General features: G+C 36.3%; 2 protein-coding genes across 4 annotated transcripts; both read left to right on the plus strand.

The window, feature by feature from the left end:
* Positions 1 to 471: 471 nt before the first annotated feature.
* Positions 472 to 5,991, plus strand: Osi24 (Osiris 24). Of its 3 annotated transcripts, none has more exons than XM_008200220.3 (6): positions 472 to 672; positions 731 to 866; positions 3,089 to 3,448; positions 3,982 to 4,375; positions 5,209 to 5,511; positions 5,579 to 5,991. In XM_008200220.3, exons 3-6 carry the CDS (start codon positions 3,100 to 3,102, stop codon positions 5,787 to 5,789), a joined length of 1,257 nt encoding a protein of 418 aa, XP_008198442.1. In that variant the 5' UTR covers positions 472 to 672; positions 731 to 866; positions 3,089 to 3,099; the 3' UTR covers positions 5,790 to 5,991. The 3 variants fall into 3 exon arrangements, with proteins under 3 accessions (XP_008198442.1, XP_008198444.1, XP_008198445.1); XM_008200222.3 differs by having other exon boundaries at positions 741 to 866; XM_008200223.3 differs by lacking the exon at positions 731 to 866.
* Positions 5,992 to 7,519: 1,528 nt separating this feature from the next.
* On the plus strand, positions 7,520 to 9,166 carry Osi2 (Osiris 2). Its single transcript, XM_962443.4, has 5 exons — positions 7,520 to 7,756; positions 7,807 to 7,955; positions 8,247 to 8,396; positions 8,453 to 8,594; positions 8,651 to 9,166. The coding sequence occupies exons 1-5, from the start codon at positions 7,657 to 7,659 to the stop codon at positions 9,067 to 9,069; spliced, it is 960 nt and encodes a 319-aa protein (XP_967536.1). The 5' UTR covers positions 7,520 to 7,656; the 3' UTR covers positions 9,070 to 9,166.
* The last annotated feature ends 2,797 nt before the right edge of the window (positions 9,167 to 11,963 follow it).

The raw sequence follows: 11,963 nt of genomic DNA on the forward strand, positions 1-11,963 counted from the left end.
CGAGTTCCGTTATTCGGACTACAAAATTTAATTTGTGGCTATTTTTTGACCCGTCCTGTTTGTGACGAATACGAGAGCAACCTTGGAACTTTCTCCTTTTAGACTGATCATCTTGGATGAACTTGGACCAAATATGATCTTAATCAAGTGAATGAATGTAGGTAAATTTTGGTCTTGTTAGTGCGATGGGACCGATCCTTAACGACCCATTGAATGTGTCCCGTTGGTATTCCTCATTTGTTGTCGTAAAATTCACATAATTACGGTCACGAAAATAATAAAAAAAGCAACGAAACGAATGGTGTTTAAGTCGTTTTGTTCATCAAAATGCGAATAATCGGCTTAATTTTCGAAAGACATCTCTTAGGCAGATTGAAGTAAAGAAAGTCCGTAAATTCAGCCATCGTCCACTGAAACTTGGTGGGCAACAACACCGTCGCGGACGAGTGACCTCGTGGCCTGAATTCTCCGAGTCAACAGTCCACGCCTGTTACACCTCTAGGTGCATGCAGCGAGACCGTCTTCTTGTAGTGTTATACAAGAATCGTGCCAGACAGTTTGCGACGTATTCATTATTTCTTCAACACAAAGAATTTGTGAACACGTGCTCTGGGTGTTCAGAGTTCCCACACGTTCGTGCCAAAATGGATAGAAGATACTGACTGACAACAGGTAAGTTTCAGAGAGTGCACAAATCCGGTGATTAATACGTTGTGAGTGGAAAATTGAGTTTTTCCAAGTTTAAGCAAATAGTTGGGCGAATACGCTTTGACATCAGCAGGTGCTGGAGATCTTTCTTACGATGTCCGAGAGCAAGATTGATTGGAAACTGGTGAACTAGAGCTGCAACGGTGCGATCATAGCAGGTACCGGTTGTCCTCAAAAATTTTATTTTATTTTAAAAAAGCTCAACTAGTTGATTACTACATATAAAGTTTCTCAAATAAATTGGTGCGTGTGTGGCTAACATAAATTGTCTTTGTGACAAGCATATATAGAGCAAAAATTTGTTTACTTAAAACCACTTCAAGATTTACACCGACAAACAGGCACTTTTCCTACTACATTTCTCTTCAAAGTACATAAAAGCTTTTAGTAATTTTTTTAGATATTTAAATCAAAGATTTTATATTTTATCATTTAATTAGCATGTGGTCATTGTATTTGTATACAAGAATTGAAAAAAAAAACATTAGAGATGATTTTATAATTTTCATCTACTTGTTTGCATTTATTAAAAGTAATTATTAATTTCATGTAATTTTATGCTGTTGCATGACACTTTCAGTTTAATAAAGAAATGTGTTTTTTATATTCTTTAACCAGAACAGCATAATTAGAAAATTTAATAACTCGTAATAGTCATAATTAATTTTAATCTGTATAATAATTTTTGGTAAACAAACAATCTAGATTGCATTAAGAACATAAATCATTTAAAAATGAACATTAATCAAAAATACGTTAAACATTACAAAATTGCTGTTTGAAATATAAATAATAAATTGTTGCAAAATAAACAAGACATGTGAAGCAAATCCCTCAAACATCACTCATCAGTAGCTGAAAATTGGTTCCAATAACACTCATAGTTATTTAGCTTGAACACGTGCCAAAAAACTTTAATTGTCTTTTTCTAAAAAATGCCCCAATGTTTGTCTCATCATGTCATCAATCAAATTGCATCCGAAAAATGCCAAAGTGTGTCATCGTTAAAAAGCTGACCCGCTTCGAACCGAGATGAATATTAATTTAGCAAGTTTGCACGTCGATATTGTTACAAGTTAGATTATCTCATCCTTGAAAGTAATCAAGCTACACGTGTCTCCCCAAAAACACCTCCTCATTTTCCGGTTAGCCACCCTATTTGCAATATAATATCAAGACGTTTAATCTAACGAAGTTGCTGTAACTTTTGAGCCCATTTATTGCAAACTCCGTTGTTTAAAGTTTGCCAGATTTTACAACTTGTCCGAACTATTACAGCTAATCGCGATTGATCGGCTTGTAAAATTCACGACGGATTTTCGGCGCTCCTTTTTCTTGCTATTGAAATCAAGTTTTATGTGCCAGTTATTGAATAGAAAGTCGTAATTGTTATGGCATCCGTTGACACACACGTAATTTTGTTAATTTATTGATAAGACGCCGCGTGTTGTGACGCTTTAATAAATATTTAATTAGACGAATTTTTTCATTCAATTAAGGATGGGGTAGTTATCTCGAATCAACATGATAGCTTTTAGTATGGCTGTAAAAGCTAATGTAATTAAAAATAATTGGAACATTGTTGTGTAAGGAATTTTCTTCGTTTACTCCAGACTGACCTAATTACCACCAATACAATAATAAACAAAAATTGAAACGGATCAGTTTGTTTATTTTCTTCGTAAAAATTTCTTGTTTTAAAAGTAATCCAAATTTGCATATAGTCTTACAAGAAAGCAAATGTCCAACGCATCAGACCTACTAACCTAGCGATTAAAAGATAAATTCCACCGTAAGCGTCTCAAATTTACTTACAAGTAATAAATACACTCTGACACCTAATTCCACTAACACACTCATTGTAGTAGGCGTGCCAAAAAACCTCCAATCAAGACGCTCGAGATTCGACAAAAGACGACTGTAATTCTGAATTCGATCACGTTGCTATGAACGTGAGCTTACATGAAACAATATCGAATCGGTATGCGTAAAAAAGCTCGCTATAGATACTGCTAATTTTATCAAGTTGCCATGTAATTAATAATAATAGCGATGCGCTATTGTTATTTACCGGATTTTTCCGCATTATGAGTATATCTTTCATGGCTGAAAGTTTATTTCGGTGGCCTTGCAACTTTATGGACAATTTAAGAGTAATGTATGAGATGCTCCACATATAGAAAAGGGAAAAAACCGGTAAAAAACGAGAACAAACAAGACGCCTGAAGAAAAAAGAAAGTGGGTGAACGAATGGTCGAAAAAGTCTTCATTTTCCGCCATCGTTATTATTATTTTTAAAAGCCAAAATCCATTCACTCTTTGAAAGTTGAAGCATTCATCTTGCGTCCGTCCTCGATCAAATTTGTTCGATTTTTTTCAGATGGCCTCAAAATGGACGAGATATGGCGTTACAGAACAGGTGACATGCTAAAAGTTCTGTACGTATTGTGTTTGGTGTCGACTTTGAGGGCTTCAAAACTGAACTGTGAAAGTGAGATTGATAGGGAATTAAAACGATATGTTGATAGTGTCTTGAGTATCGATAAATATTCCATTTTGCCGGGAATTGGAATCGAACGAGTGGCTAATCTTAGCATCAAAAATGAGAAAAACGATGAAACGTGCGTGAGTTCAAGGAGTTTTGGAAGTATTCAAGAGTACGTCAAAAAAAAGTTGGAGGAGTACAGCCAGACTCATGTGCTTTCGGTGGACATTCCGGTCACGGCCCGGTTTTTCCAAAGTGAGTAATTTTAGAAATATTGACATGAAAAGAATAAAAAAGTGTGTTTTAAATTCGTCCTTAATCCTTTTATTTCGCAACTCATCAAGGGTTGGGTTTGAATTCATTAATTACACGGAAATTTTTGCGAATCAATACATGAGCGACACGTGTTTTGCATCCATTATTATCCTGGATTTAATCTGACATCCTTGAAGGATTCAATTTTATATATTCTACTCGTGTGTGGGCAAGGACGAATTTAATATGAGTTTTTTGCAGTTTCCCAAACTACTTAATATTTTCGCGTTAAAACTTCAATTTTTATTTATCGTGTTATTTTAAAGCTATCACTTACATCAGCATTTTACAAGTAATCGAATCTCGTCGTGGTAAAAACGAAACGACAAAATTTTCCCCCGGTTTCACTATAACGTGAAAAAAGCTTTTAAGCTCTTGTGGCCTTTTATTAGTTGAAAGCAATTGTGTCTCAACTATCCTTGCTTCCACTAAACAAACTCTCATCGAGTTAATTTTCGTGTTTTATTTTTTAGCTGCGGCTACAACATCAGATGACAGCGGCGGCAGAAATTCGTTCATGGCCGGTTTCGGTATGGGCTTTTTAGCTTTTGCCTTGAAAAAACTCCTTTTGCCGGTTTTTATCGGGGCTCAGTTGGTGAAATCGGTGATGATCGCAATGTTCCTGCCATCAATTCTCGGAGGTTTAGGAAAGGTACTTGGAAAGGGATTATCGACGTTTTCGGGAATCTCTGGGGCGTCAGCGGGAATCAACAACAACCACGGACAAGTTGAAGATTTCGAATTTAAAGATACTGATCCTTACAACAATGACGGAACAGTCCAGGATTTCAACGCTGAGGGAACCGATAATGGCAACTTGGGAATCACTGTGGTGGGCTCCACAACGCCGTCAACAGCTAACAGCAGGTGAAAAAAAATATAAATTAAATTTCAAAATTAAATCACGCTAGTTTGAGAACGGGTGCGATTGTTAGAGTGGATCTACATTTGGATTGCAAAGCAGTAACTTTTCATTATCTTAGTTTCTTGAGGGTATTATCGATCGAATGCATTTGATGAAAACTACCTGTGTTGTATTGAAACTGTTTCAGAGCACGTCTATATTACAACAAAACGTTACCACCACATACAATATGAATTTTTCTTTTCGCCGTCAGAATAACAACCGACAGTTTTTGTTTTGTAAAAATTTTGTTTGTCAGTTCATTATCTCGCTCCTTTCTCCGTCAGCTTCTATTGGCCAAATAAAAATTTCATCGGCTAAGTGCAAGGATATAGGGCTTTAGCGATATTGAGTGACAACATTGTAAAAGAGTAGGCAATTAAGTGAAACAAAAGACAAAGTCTTAAACCTAATGCTTGTAATAGTGCGTGTGTTATGCAAATGTAATGATGACTTTGCTAATACAGATTAGCAACGACATATTCTTTCCAAAGATGATGTATGCAAATTTCGTGCGTTCAGGGATGAACTCGAACATAAATAAAGCCTTGAGTTAATACCGCCCCCATTCGGTTTTGCTCTAATAAAGTTAAGTAGAGACTAGACAAGTCCAACGTTTGATTCTCTACCACGTCATTTGAAAAGAATTCATGCATAAATAACAGATTACGATATTTTCCAAACGAATAGTTTTTCATACGTCAATTAAAGAAGCAATGCAAAATGCAACGGTGCGGCTTCACCTTTTACATTCTGATTTATTTTATAAACAACCATTTCCTAATTGATTTTGCAGGTTTGGAATCGGCCACAACCGGATTTCCTTCCAAAACGACAACTACTACATGCGAAAGCCCAACAAGAAGACTGACTATAAGGTGTTCCACAAAATTCCGTCTTCTTCGCTTCTTCTCACAAGTTATGATCCTTTCTACAGCCCTCTTCTTTCGCGTCTCGATGCCGTTTTCCAGCAATTAGGCCTCGGTGACGATAAATCACCGGAAATCGAAAAATGTCGCGAGAGACTTGTCTGCATGATGTACGCGAATCCAGCGAAATACGCCCCATATAGTAACCTCGTTTCAGCACAGCTGAGCAGGTAACATTTATCGATAACTTTAAGCTTCCGAGGGATTTTCTTGATAAGCACTGATAATTGCTTTCAGGGAGCTAAACGAGTTGCGGAAGCCGGCTTCGGACAATCCGGATATTCTCAGGTTCTTCCGGTATATGAAAGCGGCAAAAGATGGCCAAGATGGAGAGGAATGTCTGGCACATAAAGGGTGCTCGACCTTATCTACCAGTCAAGCTAGTCCAGCTATTCTTACTACGTACAATGAAATTAACAAATTGGTGCAAGCCAGAAAGATCAATTGAGTGATTTTGTATCTTAGTCATATTGATATTTTAAGCCTAATTTATTTATTTATTTAATTTATTGACATTTTTTCTGTTGTAGTTGCTCAATCCGTACACTATCTATTTATTTACTTATTTATTTTATTTATTTATTTATGTGTCTGTTGTAAATTATTTTTCCGAAAAAATTTTTACATATAATAAATAGTTTCTGAATTTGGGTGGTGTTCTTTCTCTATCTTTTCTTTACTAATATTTTAATAATATCGCTGTTTGAAAAAAATTTGGTATTTATGGGGTCACGGCTTAATTCTGTGGATTAAAACTGCAAAAACTTTTTCTCAAACTTGAATCCTTGATGTTAAACAAACCTCCGTCTCATGGGACAGGACCACATGTCACAACTTGATTCAAAACTTATCATTTCCAACTGATGAGGCAACGAAAACAAAATCGTCCATTTTTCACGCCACTCGCTTCCGATTTTTGTTATTATTACCAATAAAACTTTATTTAGGTTTGTTTCATCTCTCACATGACAAACGTTGCCAGTTTATTGATTGCGAATCCGAACCAAATAATAATTAAATTGTTTTGCAGCAAGCAAGAGTGTAAATTCGTAGGTTTCGCTATCTATAAATATTTCACGTTTCTCTACCAAATTTTCAGACTTCTACCCTTGTTTGCTAACAAAATACTGGCAGAGATTTTATTATCGTCGCGAGACGTCTTCGCTATTTAAATTTCAAAAGAGGCAGCCATTTGGACGCTTACTTTATAATAAAAAAACCGACAGTTGGACAAATGAAGAGACCTCACGAATTTGGTCAAATTTCTCATTTATTTCCGAGTTAAATCACTTGAGAAACAGGATAGGGCACGTCTAGTCAATCTTCGATGTTCCAATAACTACGTAAATATTGGAACTGTCGATGTCAAGATAAATATGAGGATGTGGAAGTCAGGTTGAATAAATTTTGTGGTTTGTATTAATTTCAATTTCCTATGAAGGGTAAGGCTTCCAAGAGGTATATTTAGATTTGGTTCGGAGAGGCTTGAAAATACAGTTTTATACCACTTTTAGCAAAATAGTAATAAACTGAAACACACGAAATATATTGTACAAATATTTGATTCGAACCGTGTTATTTGGATTGATGTGGCGTTGCTAATTGAGTTATTAAAACTAAGTTTAATGGTTTCCAAAAATAAATAAATCCAGTAAATTCTAATAATATTTAAATTAATATGTTGAAAATAGTATTCACAAAAAAATAATTTTAATATTTTATTAAACAGAAAAGATCTAAGACAAACACTTATGTTAACGACCATTATCTATCTATTCAAGTGCAGTGATATAAATGTTACATAAAACGGTGTTTCCGTTCCGTAATAAACGCATCAACAAGGGTTTTCCAGCCGGATTTATTTTTACTTTCTCTCTTGATGCTTTCACCCACTTCATGAGTCATTGTTTATGTTTATAGTTATTTTTTAATTCAGCAATTGCAATTTAAATAAAGTACCATCAGATCTTAACTTATCAAATCGCATCCCGAGTTATAATAAACTTGCATATCTTTTTATTTCTTTCATCGCATTACCGAAATCACTTTTCCTTTCAAGTTTCTCATCATCTCTGTCTAAATCGACTTTCACTGGGCATTGCCCCAACTGTTACTTAATCCTGGGCTTTCCAGCCCCCATGCATCAATCACACCCTCTTATAAAATGCAAGTCAAACTTCTTGATCTGTGCACTCGTCAGCCGGCTCGATTACGGCACTGTGTACAGTTAGTGACCTACCTAGCGGTGTTCCACGTAATAATTGTTAAGATTCCGTCGTCGAAAATCCGATTTAAAAGCAATCCGAACCGTGATCATGTTGGCCGCCGCCAAGTGGTTATTTCTTTCCGGTTTAATTTCGTTGGTAGCACTGCAGCAATCGGCCGACGAAAGAAGTTTCCGGCCTCAGGCCGAAGGTGAGCTCTTGACGTTGTTAAAACTTGTTTGGCTTAAATGCAATTTGTAGAAAGGACGATCCTGGATTGGATAGGACTCGGGACAGGACCGGACACTGACCCCTATCTAGCTAAAACTAACGCTGCTTGTCTTGAAGGAGACCTCGCGGAATGTTTCAAATCGCGAGCGCTGGCGTCACTTGATGACTTCTTCAATAAAGTGAGTCACTCTATACTACCAGATTTTGCTTTTTATTCAATTTTTTATTAATACAAATCTTTCTAAAGTCCCCAAATAGATATGACTTGAAACAGTTTCATTAAAAGCTAATGGAAAGCTTTTAGCTAAAACCACAAGATTTTCTATATCTATATAAAAGTGTAATCCCACAATAATCTTTGAGTTAATTAAATCTCGATTTTTATCCTTTCAATTAAATTCATCTGTGAATCATCAAAAATGCTAATCCCTACTCTACAACAGCTTTAATTAGCGATTCGGTCTTTTCAGCCCCAATATTCCCTCACTGAACACGTCAGGATTTTACGAATGCCTCAAACGCAGTTGAGACAACTGAACCACGAACCCTTTGAATATTCTTCAGCACCGAGAGCTGACGAACCCGAATGGGACCAACTTGTCAAATTTGGATTGAGAAAAGTAAGCTAGATACCGCATCATGAAGGAACAAATTTTCCATACCCTTTAAATTTTAGATTGAAAAATTCCTTAAATCTTCGGCCATTGAAGTGCAGTTTGATAACGAAGTGACCGAAAGCGGTCGATATGCACCAAGATTCATCGAGGAAATCGCCGACGAAATCGACGTCATTGAAGACAAGAAAGACTCACTTTTCAGTAAGTTGACCGGAAAAGATTGTATAATTGGTTGCCTGACTTAATTTTTTTTTTAGAGCGTAAGCAATTAAAGAAATTATTCATCCCGATGCTGATCATCTTGAAACTTTTCAAATTAAAACTGTTGCTGTTTCTGCCTTTGATTTTGGGCCTGGCTTCGTTTAAGAAACTGCTGGGTTTCTTAGCTATCGTCATTCCGGGCTTAATTGGTTTCTTCAAGCTTTGCAAACCTAATCTACAATCAAGTAATTACTATACGGGACCTCATTATTCTCCGGCGGGAGTAGGATATCCGGGGCATTTCAGAGGTGAAGCGGAATACTCGAATAATGCACAATATGGTGCCGTTCATTTCGGTGATGATAATAATGCCCAACATTTGGCATATAATGGATGGAGCCATTACAGAAACAATGGGGAAGATATTAAAGCAGAAGAAACCACCTCGAAGAAGTCTATTTTACCTGACTCGTAACGTGTAAATAATAATTTAGTTTGTAAATATTTATGCCATAATTTATGTAAAAAATGTAAATAAAATTAAGTGCGATAATAAAAAATGTTGATTTTCATTCACATTCGTACGAAATTCGAAACATAAGTAGAGCGTGTGGTTGAAAAACTGAAAATTTTAGTTGAAAGCGGCTGAATCACGACCCGGTTATCCTTTAAAGGCAATAAATTTCCCGAGGAAAGTTCAATTAAGAGCGATTCGGGCATTTCATTCCTTTTACCCATTTTTGCCACCCCTTGGATCTTACGTTCACGTTTTTTTTTTTTCATTTGGGAAATCTCGAATTTGATTACATCGTGTCAGAAAATAAAATAATACTTAACTTTTTATTTAGTTTTATTAATTCCATAAAAATAAATTAATATTGAAAGTGGGTCGCATAAAAAATTAAATTTTATATCAACGGTTAGCTCGTGCATTATTAATTGTGAAACCGTTGCTGTAATCAATATTTTTCTCAGGTGATTCCGGTAAATAACCGGAAACACATCCGAATCCAGGCCACAGCCTCTTTGCTGATCAATCACGAAAATGTGATATTTTTCTCTGAACTAGATTTTCACCGGTTCTGGAATGATAGGCTATGTGGGTTAGTGCGTCATCTCCCTACGCACGGTCAAGGTTATCGCTGGATATAACGGCCCTGTTGCCCTAAGGTCTCTGGGAAATTCTTCTTCGTAGAGACTTTGATAGGCGAGCAAGACACCAAAACTTTCTTACTAGTATTTACGGAAGAGCATCTGGTTGACGAGAAATGAGGTTGCGGTCAAACCTCCTCTATTTTCTCAATGTCGCTATCGACGGATCGGATAACCGGAAACTAGTGAAATTGGAACGGATATTTAAAAATTGGTTTTATGTAATATTCAACGCTCGATTGGACGAGTTATGCAAATCAATTGCGATCGTCTCATTAAACATTTAACAATATCAACGTGTGTCCATAAGTATAGTTTCTCATAATTAACCGACACCGGTGTTGTTTATTTCAGGAAATGAGTATCATATTGTCGAGAGTATTATAATGGGAATTATGTCAGTGCCTTTCGACATTGACCTTAGACCCACATTCTCAAAATCAGGGTCAATCAGTCAAACTGATTCACCCAATGATTTACAACAAACACTAAGCACAATCATTTCATAATTACTTTATTGTTATTGCTTTAATTCTCTCGGAAAATTACTCATTTATTGACTGTTGATAGCTTCAGTAGCTTTTACAAACAATAGCTTTCTTCAACAATTGTACAGATGGTCGCTACCAAAACAATGTAGATAATAATTGCAATCAGTTGTTGTTACATTTAAGAATCCAGAACACCACTTTTTTGGTGTTTTTCCATGTCTTGTGAATAAAACATGCACAATTTACTTGACGCTCAACAGTGCACAAAGGGGTGCCACCGCTTTAATTTATAAAACGTCGCAACATACCATAAAGACGAAAAAAGGTGACAAACATGAATTATTCATCCTCTTTCAAGGGATTATTCTCCATACATTACGCAACTAGACATTGTAGTTCTTATTCGGAAGACAAAAAAAAAGGCAAACACAAATTACTTGTAAAAAAAAGTTCTCTAAAATATTCAAATGGAACGTTTTTTTTAAACCACCTGTTGTCTATACTTTCTTGTTTGTCCATTAGCTTATAAATTAAACCTACATTTCCCAATAAAAATATTCGTGAATCTAATTTTTAGTCGAAGAAATTTCTTGTCGCGTTAGAAATGACCATGTTGTCCCACATTCTCGAAGAATCGACCTAAAAAAAACGCATCAGTCCGAAGCCATCGGGCACGTCCGTCTACAATTACTCACTGTAATTAATGCTGAATGGCTTTAGTACGCACCGGAAATTGCGTTAATCTCGAATCGAATCAAAATCGGCGAAAGCGATCTCTCAAAAACGCGACACAACGGCAATCTCACGGTTTCTTAATCCACTTTCTATTTTTATTTTTTGAGTCGTAATAGGAAAAAAAACGAGCGATGAGCTTTCACGAATCACGAAGTATCCGGTCTCGTTTCTCCGGCAATTGAAAGCTGCGTACAAGCACATATCTAACTTTATTGGATATAGATAGAAAGCCGATAGTGTTATAAAAGGACATGTGCACGTGTTCGGGTTGTTTCTTCTTGGACGGTGATGCTGCGACCTCGAAACTGCATGAATTTCATGATTAATTCCGGACGAATGCCTCTTGGCACACATCGGAATATGAGATTAGATAATTCGAATGGAATGTGCCAGATTGGCGCTGACAATGCTGAGAATGAGAAATTTACAAACGGGTCGATTAAACTACCCCAAGTAATTCACAATGAAATTTTGTGAAACAGAGAACAGGAATCGAAACCAGCTCCGCACTTAATTTATTACGTCCAATTATCTTTTTCTGAATTTTTGCCCGCCCAACTTTCATTAGCTCCGTAATCCCATCGAAAGTTCTCAATGTTTTTTTCAAGAGAAACCCCATCAGATAATCAGATAATTAAAAAGTGTGCCGCCATAACTAGACTAGTCGGCAACAATATTTGGGTTAACTAGTCGATGACGTTCTAACAAAAAAAAAATATGATTAGGTAATTTAAAATTAAGAGTTTTATCGGTAAGCATCACTTAACCCTGAGAAATTTGGGGTGTCAACCCAAAAACCCGGAATTTTCGCTGTTAGAATTTTCACTGTCGGCGTAAATCATAGTGTTGACCTTACTACTCTCGGAAGACCAAACAAACAAGACTCCCATCGCCACAAGAGATACTTACCATAACCCTAATTCTTTAACTGGTCCATACGACACACTTGTAAAGGCGCTTCCGACGATATAAAATCTTTACCACTACCTCC

This window comes from Tribolium castaneum, chromosome 2 (assembly GCF_031307605.1).
Source record: "Tribolium castaneum strain GA2 chromosome 2, icTriCast1.1, whole genome shotgun sequence".
Taxonomy (NCBI): Eukaryota; Metazoa; Arthropoda; class Insecta; order Coleoptera; family Tenebrionidae; genus Tribolium; species Tribolium castaneum.